Raw genomic sequence first — 21,707 nt, 5'->3', positions numbered from 1 at the left:
ATCAAGACCATAGAGTTTGCAGTGCTTTGTACCAACCGAGTCCAGCCATTCGAGGCTTTGTGAAATCCCCTTATCAAAATCGACCGGATGTAGTGGCTTTCCAGAAGGTTGACTGTGAGAGGGAGGGAAGACATGGAAACAGCTTAGCTCTTTTGAAGTGAACAAACACGAGGAAAACTTGCCCGAAAGAAAAAGTTGCTTTGAGCCACCATACTAATGGCAATCGGTTGTTTGATTTTGGAGAAAGTCACTGCACTTTATGGGACATTTTAAAAAGGTTGCTCTGCATCCAAATATAAAGTTATTGCTCAAAATAATTTTCTTTTTAAGGAGAGTCCATCTGCTTTATTATTCCTTTGAGATTTCATCAATTTTTATTCCGGTAAAAAACAAGAACATACCATAAGAATTAAAAAGACCTTCCTTTATAATGTATGCTGTCTCTATATAGTGATCTATTATAACATTGACTCGTGCACGTCATAAGATGAATATGTGGGGGGGGGGGGGGGGAGTGAGGTGGATACCCAGCACTGCCGAGCTAGATGAGCTTTTCCTGCTGGTGGTGGAGTTATTGGCTTCCTTGTGGTTATCTTTTGCCTGTGGGCTGACGGCAGCACTGCCTGACGCCACATCCAAATATACACTTTATAGTGTTATAGCGGCCTTTGGTAGTCTCAAAACGGACGTCAAGGCCAATGTGTGGAAACTTAAAACTTTGTCGAGATTCTGAAGCACCTACACCAAATATTTGGGGCCCTTTGGTGCTACGGTTTGGCCACAAAAGCATAACGGACAAACACATAAACACTTGAAAATATGTATATAGAAAAACAGCATTTAACAAGGTATCAAAAATAGCGGTTTAAAACCATGACCATATATCTGCTTTTTATTTTCCACAGCATGCACATGAAGCAAAAAGTGGGGTTAAGCAATTGGTTCACTTTGTCCGTCTCGGATCTCCCACGACGAAGCCGAGTCTCTGGGCCTGTTACTCTTGCACAGCAGACTTGGTGGTGGTCTCTGTCATCTACAGTATCCTTTATGGTCTTGCACCCATGCTGTTTCCTTGTTCTGTACCACCTCCCTCTCCCCCCTTTCTACCAGGCAGTGTGCACACAGTCTACCAGTAACCCACTTCTGATGAAATTCTCCAAATCCAGGCTTATTGTTCACCTCCACTCATTTGTTCCTCTTCTCTTTCACCTGTGCAACCAACTTAGTCAGTTTTTTTCAATCCCACAATTCTTCCCTTCACAGCTTCAAGACAGCTGTTCACCACTACCTCAAGTCATCTCCCATGCACTCATCTTTTCCACCCTCATTAACTCTCCCCAAGCAAACCAATTCCTCTCCAAGTGAATGTGATACCCCCCCCCCGACCATCATCCCTGACCATATTTTCGTTTTTTGTTCCATTTCTGTTTCATCCATGATTTCCTCTTCCTCTTCTTGTGTTTGAGCTTGCAACCAGCATCTTTTACCCCGGTGTCTTCCTCCCTCCCATTGATCTCATTTCTCGCCATGCTCATTTTGCCTCCAAGTGACCCTCCATTGTGTCCCTCTGCCTTCACGTTGGTGTGCTTCTCACCTTTCTAGCATGTTCCCCTTGTTCTTTCATGTTCTGGTCCATCTGTGTTCGACTTCTTCCACAAGCTTCGACTTTGCATGCAAAAAAAGAATCTCCTTGCCCCCTCCCTCACCCACGTGTTTAATATGGGGAGGACATCAAAAAGTTTTTCATTTCCAAAAGGTTTCAAAGCCAAAAACACAGCTTCTATTCGATTGTCCTCAGGAAACTCATCTTGGTGGGAAAAAGTGAGGATGCTAGCTGGAAACTAGAGAAAAAGAGAAAGATTTGTGCTGAGTTTCACGAGTGCAGAATCATTCCCTCATGTTGAAGGGGGAAACATTTTCACTCCCCTTGTAATACCCTTTATATTTAATCCTATCCTCCCCTAAACATTCATTCCTCTCACTGATTGGCTATTGAAAGCATGTGATGTTTCACAGCCATCACATGAACTCACGAAGCCAACACTTGCCCACCCCACCCCACTTCAGCAATTACTGGGGAATTCCCCGAGTTGCATTTACTGCAAATGATTTGGCCCTCCGCCCTGCAATAAGATGTGAAGCAAAATATATGCTCTCATTGTTCTCATTTTCTGAAGTTTGAGCTTACTTTAGAAGAATTTACAAGGAAATCTAATAGGTGGAGGCCATTCAGCCCATCATGCCTGCACAAACACCATATTAATTTATCGACACAAGATCCAAGGAAGAAAATGCAAAAAACATTTTAAGACATAATAATAATTTTATTATTCAGTATTTTGTCATTTTTTTGTTTTTTTGTTCTTTTCTTTTTCTTCTTCCCCTCAGGAGAGGGGGTATGGGCCTGGCCAAAAACACACATCAACCACACAACACCCCTCGACATGACCCCCCCCCCCCAACAGCACTCCGTACACATGCACACAATCACCCATCAATGCTCAAGCAACCTAAAAGTCCTGTCAACATCTCTATACCCCTCTATCTCCATAACTTCCAGGTACCTATCTAATTCTAATTTAAACTTATCTACTGTTTCTGCTGCCACGACCTTTCCAGGGAGACAATTCCATGCATTAACTACTCTCTGAGTAAAAGACCCCTGCCTTGCTACCGTCTTAACTCTCCTCTTCTTTACTATCAGACTATGGCCCCTGGTCCTATCACTGTCGACTCTGTTGAATAATTCATTTGCACTTATTTTATTGATACCTTTCATTATCTTGAACATCTCTATCATATCTCCTTGGAACTGTCTCCATTCTAGTGAATAAAGCCCTGTCTCCTTCAGCTGCTCCTCATAGTTGAGTCGAGCTATGCCCGGAATCAATCTAGTAGCCCTGCGCTGAACCCTCTCTATGGCATCTATGTCCTTCCTGAGTTGTGGTGACTAAAACTGCACACAATATTCTGGACGTGGCCTCACTAAATTCCTGTACAATGTTAACACCTCCTCTTTTTATTTATAAATGATCCCCATCCGAATACAACCTAAAATCCTATTTGCTTTACCTAGAGTTGCCTTGCACTGTGCTGCCTGCTTACCTGCCATATCTATTACCACCCCCAGATTCTTCCCCTGTGTGACACGCTCCAAAATTAACCCTTGCATCCTATAATCTCTATTTTCATTGTTCTTTCCCATCCCCAACACCTTACACTTGCTCAGGTTAAATTACATCTGCCAATCCTTTTCCCAATCTATACAAGTATCAATACTTTCCTGAATCTGATCACCACCCCCTCTGCTCTCCATCTCACCTCCAAGCTTTGTGTCATCTACAAATTTGGAAAGCTTACTCTTTACTCCATTATAAAAATCATTGATGTAAATCATGAATAATAATGGTCCAAGTACTGATCCCTGAGGTACCCTGCTACTTGCATCCTTTCAGCAAGACATCCTCTCACTCACAGCTACTTTTTGCTTCCGATCACAAAGCCAGTTTGCAATCCAATTAACCACCTGACCAGCCACTCCACAAGCCCTCACTTTGGCTAACAACCTCCAATGTGGTACCTTATTAAAGTCTGGATATAATATGTCCACTGCCTTTTCCTCATGCACCCAATCACACACTGCTTCACAGAACTCTAAAATATTTGCTAAACAGGAAGTAACTTTGGTAAACCCATGCTGACTACTTTAATTAGTTTGTATTTGTTTAAATGGTTCCTCATCTGGTCCTTAATTAATGTCTCCAACACCTTCCCCACAACTGAAGTCAAACTAACAGGTCAGGTCAGGTCAGGCATGGGAGCATGCGCCGGAGCAGCGCGTCGCAGAGTCCACTTTCCGCCGGTACTCCAAGGGCCTCTGTCTGGCCATCCCCCAGGCAGATGCCTGGCCCATCGCCATCTCCTTGAGATGCTGATCAACCTGCTGCAAACACGAGGCAAGTGGTCAGTCGGCCCATTGGCCTCCTCCACTCATGAGGCTCCCTCGCCAAGAGAATCTGGTGAGCAGGATCAGCGTCAGGAAAATGAGCCACATGCCTGTACAGCCACAACTGATGCTCACAGACTATGCAGGTAACAAATCTCATTTGAGTCTCTCTCAGCAACCGCGCAATGGACACAAATTCCGACCAACAATAGCCAAGGATTTTCTGAAGAGAGCTGGTACCATAGGAATGACGTCTCCGTCTCAGATCTCTGGTCAGAGTCCAAGTCTCACATCCATTGATCAAGACTGGAAGCACCAAGGACCTGAAGACTCGGACTTTCGTCCTCCCACACAGGTACCGGCAGCATCACACCCCATGATCCAGTGAATCCATGACTCCCCAGGCCCGACTCGGACGTCTGTTGACCTCTGGCTCACAGCCAGCAGATACATGAATATCACTGCCAAGGTAAGTGAATCTCTCAGTGACCTCAACATCTTCTCCACAAACAGGTACAGACAGGATAGCAGCATCCAAGATGTCATTGAAAGCCTGGATCTTAGTTTTCACTCAGGAAACCCGCAATCCCAGCAGCTCCGACTCCTCATCCAGCACCACGCGGGCCCCCAAAAAGAAATCTAGAATCTCCCCAAAGATGACTGCCTCATCAGCAAAATCAAGGTCAGAGATCTCGCCATTCCCAAAACACAGCTTGATTTCTGTGATATCCTCCCGAGAATCCAGTCCATATAAGGGCTGAAAAGTGTGGAAGCATTGACACAGCTCTGAGGAACTCCAGGAACAACTGAAAATAAGTCAGAGATGGTACCACCACATCTCACAGCACTCAGTTCCAGAGTATAGTTCAGACATCAGATCGATCAGTTTTGGTGGCACTCCACGAAGACCAAGAATCCTCCAGACGGCATCCCGATTAACTGAATCAAACGCTTTACAGAGATCAACATAGGCTGCAAGCAGCCCCTGCAAAAACTCTCGTCTGCGTTCGGTGAGGATCCAAAGAGCAAGGATACGGTCAATCATTGTCCTCTTTGGTGTAAAGCCTGATTGCTCTGGATGCTGGTGCTCAAGCAGATGGTGGCGGACCCTATCAAGAATTATCTGAGCAAAGACCTTGCCCAGCACTGAGAGCAGCATCACCCCTTGGTAGTTGTTGCAGTTTTGATGATCACCCTTCCCTTTCCAGAAAAGGATAACAAGGCCCCTCTTCCAGTCACTTGGGATGATGCCTGTGTTCCGGGCAGAGCACAGAACTGCATGCAACAACACGAGTGCAGCATTTCCACCAGCCTTGAGAAGTTCAGCATGGATGCCCCAGATCCCAGGAGCTTTACCCCATTTCAAATGGTTCACCGCAGCCTGTGTTTTCCACAATCAAAGGTGGACCACAGTTGATTGGAGGGTCAGCATGAGGGATTGTAACACCTCTGACATCCAACTCAACAGCTGGTGGATCAACCTGGTGCAGCCGCTCAAAGTAACCGGCCGAGTGCGCCTTCACCTCGGACTCCTCTGTCAAGAGCCCCCCCCCACCCTCTGCTTTAACTGCAGTACACCAAGAGGCGGGCTTGGAGGAATGCAATGTGCGAATTATTTTGGAAGCAGGACAAGAATCACTTGATCACAGGTGATGCTCTACCTGTCTACCACCTCACAGATTCCTCGCACATCGGCCTCCTTGTCCACCCTTAGTGCATGTACAGTTTTACACCTCAGCTCCCTGAACAGGTCAGTTCTGCCATTCAGCCTGGCCCTGCAACTCTGGTCAATGGTATCCAGTGTCCCTTGAGAGAGAAAATTCTTCTTCGCCCTACGGTGAGTTCCAAGACATCCACCAGCAACATCAAGGACGGTGGTCTTGAAGGTACTCCACAACTCTTCAGGATCCCCCAAAGCACCCAGACCCCCCCCCCAAATCTCCACTCATCCTGTTCGCACACTCCTCAGCCACCCTCTCATCGTTGAGCTTGTCAACATCCAGCCAAGACTGTGATGGTACCATTCTCCTGGATTTAAGCTGCAACTTCAGAGTTGTTACAATAAGCCTGTGGTCCGTATTGAGAAACTGAGCACTCCGGTCGACCCTGCAGTTCTGGATCATGCTCCAGCGACCATCAACGAGCACATGGTCAATCTCCTTTGCCACACCACCAGCGTTGAAATACCAAATATACCAAATCAAAAAATACCAACTACCAAATCACACGCATCCCTATCAGTTCCAGCGGATGCATTGAAATCCCCCAAGACAAGAAGAGTATCTCGCCTGGGGCATTGATCAACCAGTCTCGAGCGTGGCGTAGAATGTGTCCCTCACGGTGAGATCACTCTTCTCAGTCAGAGCATAGGGGAATGACACCCAAGGAGTGACGAATCCTTCGTCTCATAATACGCTTGTTGACTGGTGTTACCACAATTATCATTGGAGTCAGCTTATTGGACACAGCTTCAGCAACTCCTTGGACATGGTAACCATCAGAGTGACCAGACCAAGAGCAGGCATAACCACCTGCCATGATCTCGCCACTATCCGGTCTCCGAACCTCAGAGTGCTACAACTCCACTGTTCAAACGCTTGAGCTCAGATGACAACAGAGACAGGTGATCATCCTCTCTCAGGGATAGGACATTCCAGGCACACACCTTAAGGCACTGCCTCAGGTTCATCCAAGGAGACCGCCATCTAGTGGACGACATCTCAGCACCACCCTGACACACACTACCACAATCTGACCTGGGAAGGTTACCCCGTGGTTTCCCTCCTATTATCAAAAATTGGTAGTCCCGAAGGCTTTGCCCCAATCCCATCATCCGGTGAGCTGCCCTACGAAGGGCAGCTGCACGTACTCCCACGGAGTGGGTTTGTGGGGTTTTTTTGTGCTTTTAGAATGTTTTGCGGAATGAAGGGTTTTACTGTGGCCGGAGTGCAAATCCTGCCACCAACCTCCTTATAAAAAGTAACCCAACTGCAGGAGGACATCCCCAGACACAGTTTGGCACTGGATATGGAAGGCCATTGGCTCACAAGGAGCTCCTCCACCCTTTGACAGGTTTTGTTCTTCATCCTGCTTGGTGTTCATATTATACACCCTCCTCACCAAGAAACTTGGTGGGGGAGACGGTTTAGTTGCCCACAACCCGACCATGGAACAGGATACTACAGGTTTACATGGTACCTGGAGCAAGTCACAGATCTATTCTGACCTGACTTGACACCAATAGTTTCCCAATTCTTCTCTGCAACCTTTCTTACATAATGGTATTACATTTGCTACTCTCCAATCATCCGGTACCTGTCCTGACTCCAGTGAACTATTGAAAATATCCCTCAACATCTCGCTTACATGCTCAGCCACCTCCATCAATACTCTTGGGTGCATACTATCTGGACCCGGAGCATTATCTACTCTTAGATTACCTAACTGTTCCTTTATTTCTTCTACTCCAAACTGGATCTTCTGAAAAAGCCCTTCCTCACCTCCTTGATAGATTTTTGCCTTCAAAAAAAATATTATTAATGCCCCAAATGTAAATAAATAAAGAAAAAAATAATTTTATTAACCCCACCTGTTAGAAGCCAGTCCAAGTTCATTGAGCTTCTGTTCCAACGCGAAGACCCTGAGGGTAAGGTAGCATGCGCTTAAAAGCAACAATGCACCCCTGGGGCAGGGAGAAACATCATGGTGATGTCATCCGAAGCAAACAAGTCCCCTCCCAGTAATGAATGGCACCTATTTAACATTCAAAGAGAACAGCTGGTAGTTAAAAACAAGAAAAGCTCACATGATCAAGTATGTCGCCAACAGAGAGTGCAGCTGCACACCACCACACCACTGGAGCATGCAATTGCTTTGTTTTGGCATGCACACAACCGGAACTGCACACAGATGAACACAAAATGCAAGCCAGGTTACAGGAGGCAGTAATAAAGCTAGGTGTACAACGAAAGCAGAAAAGAAAGGAAGAAGAAGTAAATGCAGTTTCGTGGAAGCAGAGATACAAGCGGAAAAATACTCCATCTAAGTTTGATCCTCGATGGATTCAGACTCTACTAAAAAAAAATTCCATTCTCGTCCAATACCTGCAGGAAACACGGTATCTCAGAGCACACCGTCCCTAAGATATGGAGATGTAAGTGTTCGCTGTCCCATCTGCATTCAGGTTGGAGTTAAAGATCCTGTGGTGTTTTTCCATAAGAGTAGGCCATGGAATACTGGTTCCCTGGCTAATTCCCTTTTGAAGTTAGATGTAACAATCAGCACTACCTGCAGTAGGTGAGTGCTGGAGTGTGGATAGGAACAGAGCATGTGTGGGGGGGCCAAATGCCTCCCTCCTCCTGCAGCAAAGTTCCTCATATTATATCCTCACACGTATGTGAAAAATTGATGAATAAATAAATAAATAAATAAATAAATGTAGTGAAATTAAAATTTAGAGGAAAAACGAAAATTTGAGTTAAGAAGCAGGCAGACCATCAAAATCCTGCGTTACAAGACAAGCCGTAAAAGATGTTGTTCTTCTTGCATATGGTAGCTTGGCTGCCGGGTCGCTATCATTTTGTTGGAACGCGATCATGCCGCTGATGCTGTGCTCCTCTACAAGGAGTACTCATTGGAAGGATACTGGTACTCATTTCACTGACCTTGGAAGGATGACAGGCTGAGTCAACCCCACCTGCTGTCAATTCAATGACTAGCAGGGCTCAAACTCAGGTCCCAAAGATACCAAGCCAGCCACCCTAACCACTGAGCCAACATCAGTCTGAAAAGATGTTATAAAAACAGGGTAGGAACAGAACGAACATGGACAGTAAAAGAAAGAAAGCAAGAAAAAAAAAAACTTCCAAAACTGGGCAGCCTACTGAGAAAAAGCACAATCGAAGGTTTTCAATCTTGGAAAAGACACGGAAATAAAACTGAGGAGTGCAGAACAGAGAACAGAACAGATTACACGTCTGAAAAAGATCAGGGATGTATGATGGAGCAGGGCCATTTTTGGCTTGAGAAGTGAAGATCATCATTTTGAAGATAACTTGCTGTTGAACTTGGAGCCAATGAAGCTCCTTATGAACCAGTGCGACGTGACAATATTAGTGTGATGTAACAATTCCCCTTGCATGGCTCTGAACCAATTGAAGATGATCAAGTCAAGACTTGAGAAGAATAATAAATATAGCAAGTTACAATAACAAGGCGAGGAGTGATTAAAGAGAAAACTGAAGATGCAGCTGTTTTCCCAAAGATACGAGACTACATTTTGTCAATTGAGTCTCAAAGAGAGAGATGAAAAAAGTTATATATAAAAAAAACACATCCGATGAGAATGCAGCAGTTAAGGAAGAATAAAAATAAATAAAAGAAGAAAAGAAGAAAAAGCCAGAAAAGTTAGGAGGGGTTGGGGGGGGGGACAACTAAACAACAACCACCAAGGAGAAGTGATCCACCATCACACATATTCACAGAAGTTAAAAACAAAACAAAACACAAATCTTACCAGGTTGAGGTTCAGGTGTGGGGTCTTCTTTCACTTTATTCCCACCATCATTCAGTGTTTCAACCTCGTCCTTCAAGTTTTCTTCACTTGGCAGTTGTAAATTCTTCACGACAGCTGAAGGAATGAAAAATAAACAACCACTTGGCACCCAGAAGGAGCTATTTGTCAAAAAGCCAGTCTCAAAACACTGTAGCACCAACCAATTAACCCCACCCCCTGCACTCATCACCCCCCCCCCCCCCACACACACATAATGAACAAAGGAACCAGTAATATGCAAACAAACTTTGAGTTAAACCACCAGCACATTGACACCTTAAAACAGAGGAGTTACAAACCTTTATAGTGTGTGTTTATTGCGATCCCAGAAGCCTTGCCCTTGCAAGTCGAATTCTCAGGCGTGTCCACTTCCTTGCTCACCACGGCTTCACTCTTTGCATGAGATAACTGGTCACTGTCTGGCTCCACCCCTTTATCATTCCAGAAGAAGGTAAAGTCTGTCTCATCTCCAGCCAATTCATCTGACTGGTCCTTTAACAGCACAGGGAAGTAGACAGGATAATTAATTAGGTGTGAAGATGATGAGCAGGTATCATTTGAAAGAAAAGTGATCCTTGGGTTGCTACAAATGTGTACATGTATGCATGCGTGTGTATTGTGCGCACGTGTTGCTGCATGCAGGTGTGAGTGAGAATTCCGTGTGTGCATGCACAATGGATGAGATAAGAAAATGTACGAGCAAAATCTACATGGGGGTAATGTTGAGAGAGAGTGCACAATTTTAAAATTCGATCAATTATTTTGGAATGATGACTTCTTTTTTTTTGCATAGTCATTTGGTTCATTGTTTTTCCACTGCAAACATCACCACAACAGGCTTTTTTTTTTGCCCATTGGTCAGCATTACCATCTGAGGCTTTTAACTTCACATTAACAGCCAAATGCTTGGTGATTCCATCTGTGCTCACATTGGTTGGTATTGAAAGATATTGTGAGATTTTAGAGATTTTCTCCCTTCAAAATGCCATTAATGTGAAGATGATTGCACTCCATGATATAGGGCTGCTGGTGCCTCTCTCGCATCATCTGCGGTGCTGTGCTGTTCATGGATTTACTGCCTGGGTGTGCTGCGTCAGGTATTAAGTCACAGGATATTTTTTATTTCCAGGTGAGAAAATCGTGGGTTCAGACATTGTTCAGAGTTCCAATAAGTTATTCGTGTTGGTCTCTCCCCATATCAGCTTTGTGTCCATGCGACTACACTCATGCCCTTCCGAGTGTGTTTGCACTCACTTATGCAAACACTTGTTTCCAGTTTAAACTGGTCTCTGACATTTGAAACATTAATTGGCACCTCGTCAGACAGATTATTATTATTTGCACTTAATTTTGTGTTCCACTATTGCAGAAAAAAAAAAACCTTCACCTCTTTTTGTTTCACCAGACATAATTAAATGCAACAAATAAACACATTTGTTGATGGTCTGTATTGACAAGAGAATGCCACACTTGAGTATATATTTAGAACTATTTCCACCCAATTTTGGCCAATTAAATTGATAACAGAAGCATTCTGGCCTGCTCCAATGCAGGCTATGTAAACTATATGCATGGCATTTATTGTGCGATTGTCAAAATGAAAGGTTTTACCAAAGGAAGGGAGATGGGCCTCTTAGTTGCAATGACTGGAGTTTGTCGGTCATGCCCCAGCTTATCCTGGTCGAAAAGAAGAGCAGTCCACAATTAGTTACATTTGTAAGGTTGAAAATAAGCCAATAACATATAGGAATTCCATCATCACTTACTCCTAATCTGTGATACATTTACTTTTGCAACCTTTTCCAAGCATTTGCACAAATCCTTGTTTGCACAAATTAAAATAAAAAATAAATAAATAAAGGAAGTCATTGAATGAACCATTCATTGGAATTATCCATCATGCTCTTCTCCAACTACAGACAGTTTGGGAACGTTTACATTTTCTACAACCCTGACCTGGGCTTCCTCGGCGGGGACTCTCAGCCATTTGTTCGAACCACGCCCCAGCAGTAATTTAATAACATACTACCCATGATCAAGTATGCTGTTTATTGCTTCATGGTACCTCATTGTTGTTTAAAAAGTGATTAAGAGTGTTATAAAAGAAACTAGTGCTGGAAGAGACCATTTGGTCCATCTTTTGATGGATAAATGGATATAATGTCGGTACATTTTGGATAAGGTCATGATGTTTTTAACAAACCTTCACTCTGTACGAGTTGGAAGGATATGAGCAATTTTTTTTTCCAGTGGAAATGACTGAGAGGAGTTTGTACATAGATTAACTGAACACAAAGACTTTATGTGACAATACGGATAAGTTACCATGAGATGTATCATCATATTTAAACAAACTCAGTTGAGATCAAGTAACAAGATAACGTTGTCAGAAAAAAATTTGGATATATACATTATATATATATATATATATATATATATATATATATATATATATATATATATATATATATATATATATATATATATATATATATATATATATATATATATATATATATATATATATTGTTACGTTTGAGGGGGGGTATGCATTCAAAGGGTATTTAGGATGTTTAATTAGGTATGCCATGCTGTTCGAGTTTACCAGGATCTCGATGTAATAATTAGCAATTCAGTGGTGATAAGTTGTCTAGTAAATGTCCATTTCTTCAAGGGGGAAATGATAATTGTCACGTAATTAGATAGGGATACGGGATAGGGTAAGTGTGTCTGCGTAAACCCCTTTTAGTATTCTCTGGAGGCTTGCCGTGACGTCACAGGACAGTGCTGCGGATGGCTCCGCCCCGGGATCACGATTGGCGGAAGGCGACGGCGGTGGGCCAATAAAACGGCTCGATTGGAAGTGACGAGGACGGGAGGATAAAAAGGTTCTGTTCGGGGTCGAAAAGGAAGAGGAAGAAGATTGGGACAGAAAGACCGTTTTTTTGGGGGTGGAGGCTGTTGTGCTGGGAGCGTGCTGTGTTGTTGCACTGATTCGGCCCTGGTTTCATCGTGTGTTGTAGCCTTGCTGAGCCTCGTGCCTCACCTTGGTTGGCTCTGGGGTTCTGCTGGCTCGGAGTACGGGGTCGAACGGTGGGCGGACCTGCCTCCCTCTCCTGCTCGCGGTTTGGCGCCGGAGCTGGTTCCCTGGCGGCTGTGAGCGGACTTGGGCCAAGACCAGGAGGTCGACAGCACCACGGTTTCTCCTGCCCCCCTGACGAGAGCAAGGCCAGCTCGTCCGACGCCAATCCAGGGACTGTTGCGTCCACACCACGGTCCAGCCTGACCACCAGGAATAGCTACGGTGTGTGTGTGTGTGTGTGTGTGTGTGTGTGTGTGTGTGTGTGTGTGTGTGTGTGTGTGTGTGTGTGTGTGTGTGTGTGTGTGTTTGTGTGTGTACCTGGCGCCTTAGAGGGTTTGAGATTTGTATATTCATTGGAATTGTCTGTGTTTTCCCCACGCCCGATCCCACACCATCCCGTCGAATCGCCCCGGATCCCTCTTCTTGCCGAGTCTTGTTATTTCTGGTTAGAGGAATAAACGTTATCAACTCAGTGAAAAGCGACTCGTGCCACCTTCCTCGTCCCGTTTGCGGTGGAGAGATTAGAACCGCCACCTTTGGGTTATAAATAAATAAACCGCCTCCATCGTTTCGGCTTATTCTACGTTGGCAGGACTGTTTAAGTCCCGTGGACGTCACAATATATATATATATATATATATATTTTTTTTTTGTTGCAGATTTGGAAGGCAATCGCACTCAACCATTCAGGTTCCTATTGATTAGTTATCTCGGTAAGTACGTGTTTATAGATAGCCCTTTCCCCCATCTAGCCGGTAATTATGTGTGAATGCGCAGCGATTTGTAATTACAATACCCCATCTCCTGCAACAAACGACAGCTGCAACCCCTCAGCTCCCAGCATCCCCCGCAAGCTTATTGGGTGAAGGGTTAAGCCCCCACCCACTGGTTCGCTTGACGGAGCGCCCAAGTGGGGGAGGGGCGGAACGCGCAGAGGAGGATAAGAAAGGAAGGAGATCTTCCTAGAAAAAAAGGACTTTGCAATTGGGGTTTCACCACCTCAGAGCGGAACTCTGCCCAGAGTGGGAGGAGCGGGCTCCTCACCCAGTCAGGGGCTTCGCCACCTCAGATTGTGAATGAGGTGGGCGGGACGTTTCCCCCCCCCTTTGTCCCCCGCCCAACGAAGGCGAAGAGATGCACGGCCACAGAGCTTGGGAGAACACATCTCTCGGGAGATCACATCGAAGAGGACATATCTCGGGACGTCACATCTCGATACGAGGCACGGAGTCCGCGACGGCTGTCTCTCCCTCGGCCGGTCGCTCTTCAGCGCATCGCTGCTGGTGATCCTGGCTCCTCATCTCTCGCGCTTGGGTGAGCCGTGCCGGTTCGACGAACCACAGAGTCCTAGACCAAGGGAACGCCCAGCCGCGTGCTCGCGGCAAGGTAGCCAGCTACCCTGACCCTCAGCCCGACTGTCCTCCGGGCTGGAGGTCCCATTAAAGACCCAGGGCGTCCATTTTCTGTCTGCATGTACGTGTGTCCGTTTGTGGCGCCAGTCCGTAAGTAGTGCATTGCATAAGTGTTTTGCCTGTACATACGTGCACTGCCTGGTATTCGGTCTAGTTCTGTCCTTGCGTGCTCCCAAAGTTCCCCATTATTATTAATAAATTCCCCCCATTGTCATTCCCGTGTCATTTCTTTCATTGGATGAGCATGTCATGCGTGTGGGAAAGTGAGCAGTCATTGCCGTTGTGGCGGAGTAACAGGATAATCGGGCCGGCGGAATTCGGCGATTATAAAACCGCTTGGCCTTCGCACACGGAACGGGCTCGCTTAAGTGGCTCGCTTCCGTACACGTTCCGTCGAGGGTGAAATACCCCGGTAGCTGGATCACGTGGGTAATTAGGTAAATTGAAGTTGGCAATTAACCCTACCCCACATGATCTACCCATTGGCGTATTTCGGTCCAAAATAACCAGGACCCGCCGACCTCTGACTTCTCCGGGCCGGCAATCTGTAATTCCGGGCGATCGAGCTGAGATGGCCCCACTACTCCATCGAGGGTCATGCTCGTGGCGACGCGCCGGCGAAACCACAATATATATATATATATATATATATATATATATATATATATATATATATATATATATATATATATATATATACATATATATACACATACATATTGTTGCGGATTCGCGCCCGCCGGCGTGCTGACGGCCACGTAACTCGAATCGCGGCACGTCGCCCACCGGACGGACAATCCAGTCGTGACCCTCTCGGACTAACGCCGGGAACCAGTCACGGGTGGACCTTTCGGTCTCACCGCGATCGAGCCAATCAGCCCCCGCGTGGGATAGGGTTGCTCGCCAAATTCGACCTACCTAAGTACCCACACGGAGGGTAGACCGGGCGATCGCACCTCGCCGCAGGTCGACTTCGGACACGGGCCACTTAAGCGACCCGTTCCGTACTATCGGGATAACCGAGCGGTGTTATCGTCGGCCTCGACGGTTCGATTAATTATCGGGCGTATTCAGCCCACTACCAACCCTTTACGTGAAGCAAGATGAGGATTCAATGAAAGAAATGACGAAGCGAAGCGGGAAACAGTTCAACACAAAGCACATTTATTCGAGATGAACGGAAAGCACACATATTCAATTCCACCAAAAGCACATAGAAAAGGAAAAGAAACACAATGCAATTTTACACAAAAAGCAAATGCGACAATGCAGATCTAATACCGATTACGCGAGCACACGGCAACACTTATACAATTTTACTTCACAGACGGCGCCGACAACACATACCCAAAACCAAGAAAAAGAACACCCTCAAGGATGAGGCGGGCCTGAGGCCAAGACCGGGTCGGGCCTACCCGTCTGGTGATGAGACGCGGAGCGGCGATGGTGCCTCAACTCCGCGGGCCTCGCGGACAGTGTCTGGTAGGGGGTGGGAAAGGGGCCCCCTTGGTCGCACTATCTCAGCGCGGGGGGAAACAGGAGGGGGTTGCTGATGCTCGGGGGAAAGGACGATTTCTACTCTGTCTCGAGTCCCGCGACGAGCGTGTCCACCTCGACCAGGTCGCGCCGTCGGCCTCCCTGGTGTGCAGCTCCCGGCACGACGCGAGCACCCCCTCGTCTGCCCTCGCCGCCTCTCCACAGCTCCGTCCTCTTCGCTCCGACTCCAACGCACACGACGACGACGACCAACAACCAATTCTTCCTCTTCCCAACTCCACCGACTGCGAAGTCTTAACTCACTCGTACTGACGAACGCGGTCGCTTATATAAGCCCCGTGGCTTCGCTCTCTCATCTTTGACCCCCTGCCTTCGACCTTTCACCTCGCTCCCCATTGGCCCGAGAAAAAGTGGGCGTGAATGCATTTTGATCCATAAATTTGCATATAGCGATCGCCCTCCAACGCCCTGGAGGCGGGGCCAAATCGCCCCTCGCTCACCGATTGGACGGAACAAAAGTGGGCGTGTGTCGTTTTTGATCCGTTTTTGAAGCGGAAAATCCGTGGTTTTGTACACGCTGTTCGGCGCGCGCCCTGCACGAGTCCAACACCGGTACCCACAACCGGCGCAAGAACGGTGGCGATGCGACGGTTGCGAGGTGTGACGTGAAGCGGCTCCGCGGTGGGTGGTTGATGTTGTGGTTGGTGGTGGTAACAATGGCGGTTGGTCCAAAATAAAGATAGTAAAAGAAAAACGGCTATCCTGAAGAGTCGCAGCACGCATGAATGACATGTATTCCCACTAGACAACGGGTTTGGGCCTAACTACACATATACTTACCGAGATATCTCACCTAAGGGACCTGAATGGTGGTTTGCGAATTTGGTAACCACAACACTACCCCCTCTCCTTTTTACAGACTCGTCCCGAATCGTCAAATTCTCGTGTGCCATCATGTGTAGTTTTCCCCTAGTACATTTTACCTACGGATCCCTGAGTGCGACATTCATGGTATTCGTGTCCCCAAAATAAATAACCTGAGGGCTGCGTAACTACCTAAACAAACTCACTCACACGGACGACTTAAATAAAATTGCCGGCGCTAGGACAGACATGCCGGGGGCGCACTCATATTTACAGTACATCTTAACCTTAACTTACAAATTTTACACTAAACCATGGCCCAGGATCAATGAACTCTGCAAAGAAAAGCAGTTAGCAGGGAGCCAGGCTGCCCGCATGCAGTCTCTGGCTCAAACAATGCAGGTGACAGGGAACGTGGCTGGCTGCTCACACGCAGTCCAAGGCCTTCCCTTTTTGAACTGAACGCAGTGAACCACAATGGTGCATGGGCTGCACAAACGCAGTCTCCGTGCCAGCTCAAGTGGCACACGCAATGAACACAACGAATGGATGGATGAACACAAACACGGTGCACGGGCCGCCACTGCAGGCCCGTGTTGTAGCTGCCAACAGGGCAGTTCTTGCAGCTTGCAAACTGTTGCTTTCTGATCATGGCGCACATGGAAATGAACAGGGGGGGGGGGCAAAGCAAAATTTGAACGGGGCTGGTGAACGTGGGCAGTGGGCATGGCATGGCAAAGGCAGCAGGCAAACACAGCCCGCAGAACCAGGCCGTTGCAGGCAAACACAGCCGGCAGATGAACTGGCCGGCACAGGCCTTGAAGAAAAACAGCCAGCCGGCAGATGAAGTGGGCCAGCACAGGCCTTGCAGCAAAACAACAGCTGCCGATGAAGTTGGCCGGCCTCCGCTTTGAAGCAAAACACGGCCAGCCGATGAAGTTGGCCAGCCTTTGCCGTTCAGTGGAGGTTGGTGGAGGGAGTGCGGTGGTGCTGGCCACTTGGAAGGCGGCTCGGACCTACCTACCTGTCTCCCTCCCAACCTATCGCCTTTGCCTGTCACTGTACATACCCACTCCCTTAATTTGTCAAACCCCAATTTAGCCCCAACTTATTTTTTTTATTTTTTATTTCCTTTTTTTTTTTTACTTCCCCACTATAAATTGTCCCCGAACCCCCTTTATCGTCCTTGTTCGGCTAACCTATCCTGTCACCTAGCCGACTCCCAACCCCTACGTTCCCTTCCCGGAGGGGAATAAGGGAGAGCTAGCGTCCTGTGTCGAGGCCCAACGAAGCCTCAGGATGGCCTCCCCAGAGTTCGGCGATCTAACCCAAAGTGGGTCCAGCGGCCCACAACGACAGCGAGGGGATGGATGGTGCGGAGGGGTACATCTCCTAATCTACTCTAACCATTTAACTGTTAAACTACCCCGGGGCTTTCAACAAGCGCCTCTCGCTTAAACTATTGGTTCTATAAACCCAGATTCCCGTCGCCTGTGTTGGTGTCCTCACAATTTCGGGCCTCGCCCCCCAATTTTCTCTCCGTGCCCTCACACGGTCTCATGGCTGGGACACGTGGCTCCCTTTGGCAGGCACGACCCTCTGCCGAATCTCCCGCTATGGCACCCCGGGCACTACACTGCCTCCGAGCCTACCAGCTCCCTAACACCGGGGAGTGCCCCCCATGGCACCTCCCCTGAAACGCACACGTGGCAGGCCGGCCTCCCGGGCCCCTTTCCGAGGGTCACCCGTGCCCACAACACTGCCCACGCGGCTAATGGCGCCCCGGGCCCCCGCACCAAGCAGGCGCACCCGTGCCCACTACTCTATCCCGGCCCCCCATGGGCCCATGGCCTACCGCGGCCGACTAGCCTGGTGCTCGGGGTACCCACTCAGCGATACTCACCTTTCGCAGCCACGCTCCCAAGCCCGTCAACAGGGCTCCTGCACCCCTCCAAATGGGTCTCGAGCCTACTTTCCCACCAACAACAAAACAACCTCCATTTTTCAATTTGACTAACCCAGCTAACTCACTTTACTCATACCCCGGGGTCCCTTGGGCGGGAGTCACTCCTCCCCCCAATCACTCATCGCACCATGCATTCCCCATTCACTCCATTCACACAGACCCGCTGGCCTCACTCACTCATCATGTACTCACCTCACAACTCTCCAACTCTTCAACACACACACCGCTGAACTCTGCCATCCTTCTAACTACCTCCCCTAAGTAACTCGTGCTCCCACGTCGTCCCTTATACTAGCAGCACGTTCCTTTTAACACTACGTCGCTAAACTACATCCCCTCTACACATCCACAAGTCTGTCCATGTCCCCAAATATCCCAAAAATTATCTCCCAACCTAAATCTCGCTATCATCCCTCTAACTAATCCATTCCACGGACTCCATGAGGACTTACCCCTGCCCCATGAAGTCGGTCTAGCTAAGCTAACCCTTCCCCCTAACTAGTTTCCATCCTGTGCCCAGGTAAGGGGGTCTTCCACCCCTTGCCCAGGAATCCTGTGCACCCGAAAGTGAGGCTTGCTTTTTTCTTTTCTTTACCTGCGCAGCACCAGCGCGGCAACTCAGAGCTCGCGCACTTTGCACCTGCCCGTGACGTCATGCAGCTGCACGTGTACCTCGTCCCTCCTTGGACGGTACCATCCGGCCGGGATACCCCTCCTGCCGGATTCCAACCACACGTGCAGCCATGACGTCACCGTGCGCATAAAAAAAAACACAAGCCCCACGTCTCGAGGGGTTCCCCACGCGAACACATGTGCTTTGCCCGTTGGAGCTTAACACACACGATCGCGTGGAGAACCCGTCCGGTCCAAATCCATTTACCTGCCTAAACTTTGTCCGTCCGCGGGATCGGCAAATCCACCGCGTGCGTTTCCGGACCGGGACTTCACTCTCGCAAGCGAGCACGTGGCGGTCTCGTGCGTTGCACAGCACGGACCGCGTGCTCACTGCTGGGTGAACCCGGCACGGTCCCCGAAACAACTACAGCCGCTACTCGGCTTTCTTTCCTCCCATGTCGCAGTCTCCGTCGCCATTCAACCCACGCATTCCTGCGTGTAACGACGCTCACAGTCCATTCCATTACATTCACACCGGGAGACGCGGCTGCGTGCTCCCGCATGCCGACCGACATCTCCCTCACATACCGCTCTCTCACACACACGGTCTCCCTTGCACTCGGCCGTTCACTCACGCGTGCCTCACTACTCACACAAACCATACTACTTACACACACGGGGGCACTCACCCGCGGTGCCTCATCCACACTCCGTGCCTCACTCACACACGCGGGGGCACTCACCCGCGGTGCCTCATCCACACTCCGTGCCTCACTCACACACGCGGGGGCACTCACCCGCGGTGCCTCATCCACACACGGTGCCTCACTCACACACGCGGGGGCACTCACCCGCGGTGCCTCACTCATACACCATGCCTCACTCACACACGTGGGGGCACTCACCCGCGGTCCCTCACTCACCCGCGGTGCCCCTTTTACACACGGCGTGCTGGGAAGCACGTACACCGGCACAATCGCCACCACACCACTCACACACGGGGTCGCTTCCACACACGGGGACGCACTCACACCTTGCACCACACACACAGGAACAACCACACTGGGGATTCGTGTCCCCACAAGAGTCTCCGGGGCCTCTATACCCCCCAAGCTCTCCGTGCACCCGTCCACAGCACTCCTCCCCTCGACCTCGCAAAGCACGACCGAACTCACCTGGTCGTGACTCGCCTCAAGGGGGCATACTCCCTCCCCTCGTTCCTGGAGGAGGCCATCCAGCTGCTCGCACTGGGTCCCCACACGCTCCGCGAGCTCACCCCCATTATCCTCCACTACCTCCGTGTGTGTGTGCGCGTCACTTACCCCGTCATTATCATGCAGTCTCTCCTCTATTTTTCTGTCTCCCGTGTCTCTATACATTTACAAGTTTCTGTTGCCTCCTCGTGTCTCGTCTCACACGTTTTGGTCTCCCCATTTAATTTTTCCCTTTCGGTCAACGTTGCACCCCCTCCCAGCTCGTTCGCTCCTACACGTGGAGTCGCCATTTTAAGTTCCCTGCTAACGGCCTTCATGCCCGCCTGCAGGCATCGGCCCATGTTCTGCGTCTCCCCCCGGAGCTTTCTCGTTTCCTCCCTCATGTTTGTCTCCACCCTAGTTCTCATGCGTTCCATTTCGCTTGTGAATGTATCCATCTTTTCGTTCATGTTCGCATTTATCTTCGCTGTCATTTCCGCCAGCATGGCGAATAGCTGGGCCATGTCGGGTGCGCTTGGGTGAGTCGTTTCGGCAAGGGTTGGGGAAGGGTTTTGGTGGAGAGGGGGGGGGGAGGTGTCATACACCGCGGCCGCTGCCGCACCTATTTCGGGCTCTGGGTTCAGTTGGGCGAGTCCGTGTTCCTGCACAATCAACATTTCCTGCACGGGGATTCCATCCTGGACCATGGACTCTACATTACTACACATATACATTTCTAATACCCCCGGCTCCCGCTCGCCTTGAGACGCCATCTTGCTTCTCTTAAAGGGTTAATTTGAATCGCTCGTAATTTGGAGGGAATCGGGGGTCGCTTCTCTCACCCCTGGACCGATTCCCGTGAATTTAGCCGGAGACAGGAGAGCCCGTTTTCCCGTTCTCCGTTACCAGTGCCGTGAGGAGGGCGATGGGTTTGTATCCCACTCCTGACACCAGTGTTACGGATTCGCGCCCGCCGGCGTGCTGACGGCCACGTAACTCGAATCGCGGCACGTCGCCCACCGGACGGACAATCCAGTCGTGACCCTCTCGGACTAACGCCGGGAACCAGTCACGGGTGGACCTTTCGGTCTCACCGCGATCGAGCCAATCAGCCCCCGCGTGGGATAGGGTTGCTCGCCAAATTCGACCTACCTAAGTACCCACACGGAGGGTAGACCGGGCGATCGCACCTCGCAGCAGGTCGACTTTGGACACGGGCCACTTAAGCGACCCGTTCCGTACTATCGGGATAACCGAGCGGTGTTATCGTCGGCCTCGACGGTTCGATTAATTATCGGGCGTATTCAGCCCACTACCAACCCTTTACGTGAAGCAAGATGAGGATTCAATGAAAGAAATGACGAAGCGAAGCGGGAAACAGTTCAACACAAAGCACATTTATTCGCGATGAACGGAAAGCACACATATTCAATTCCACCAAAAGCACATAGAAAAGGAAAAGAAACACAATGCAATTTTACACAAAAAGCAAATGCGACAATGCAGATCTAATACCGATTACGCGAGCACACGGCAACACTTATACAATTTTACTTCACAGACGGCGCCGACAACACA

The 21,707-nt window shown here is 48.7% G+C and overlaps 1 protein-coding gene across 3 annotated transcripts in view; it reads right to left on the bottom strand.

The window, feature by feature from the left end:
• LOC147027889 (GRAM domain-containing protein 2B-like) overlaps positions 1 to 21,707 on the bottom strand; it is a 100,461-nt gene that overhangs the window by 2,291 nt on the left and 76,463 nt on the right. For all 3 annotated transcript variants that reach the window (XM_085877635.1, XM_085877637.1, XM_085877636.1), the window contains exons 8-13: positions 11,112 to 11,177; positions 9,800 to 9,992; positions 9,462 to 9,575; positions 7,752 to 7,845; positions 7,536 to 7,628; positions 37 to 112 (exon numbers count right to left, since the gene is read on the bottom strand). In XM_085877635.1, the coding sequence (XP_085733761.1) occupies positions 37 to 112; positions 7,536 to 7,628; positions 7,752 to 7,845; positions 9,462 to 9,575; positions 9,800 to 9,992; positions 11,112 to 11,177 (636 nt within the window). The remainder of the gene's footprint in view (positions 1 to 36; positions 113 to 7,535; positions 7,629 to 7,751; positions 7,846 to 9,461; positions 9,576 to 9,799; positions 9,993 to 11,111; positions 11,178 to 21,707) is intronic.

Source organism: Eptatretus burgeri, chromosome 4 (assembly GCF_056783735.1).
Source record: "Eptatretus burgeri isolate ZD-2024b chromosome 4, Ebu_testis_v1, whole genome shotgun sequence".
Taxonomy (NCBI): domain Eukaryota; kingdom Metazoa; phylum Chordata; class Myxini; order Myxiniformes; family Myxinidae; genus Eptatretus; species Eptatretus burgeri.
This window is presented reverse-complemented; position numbering and strand designations above follow the sequence as displayed.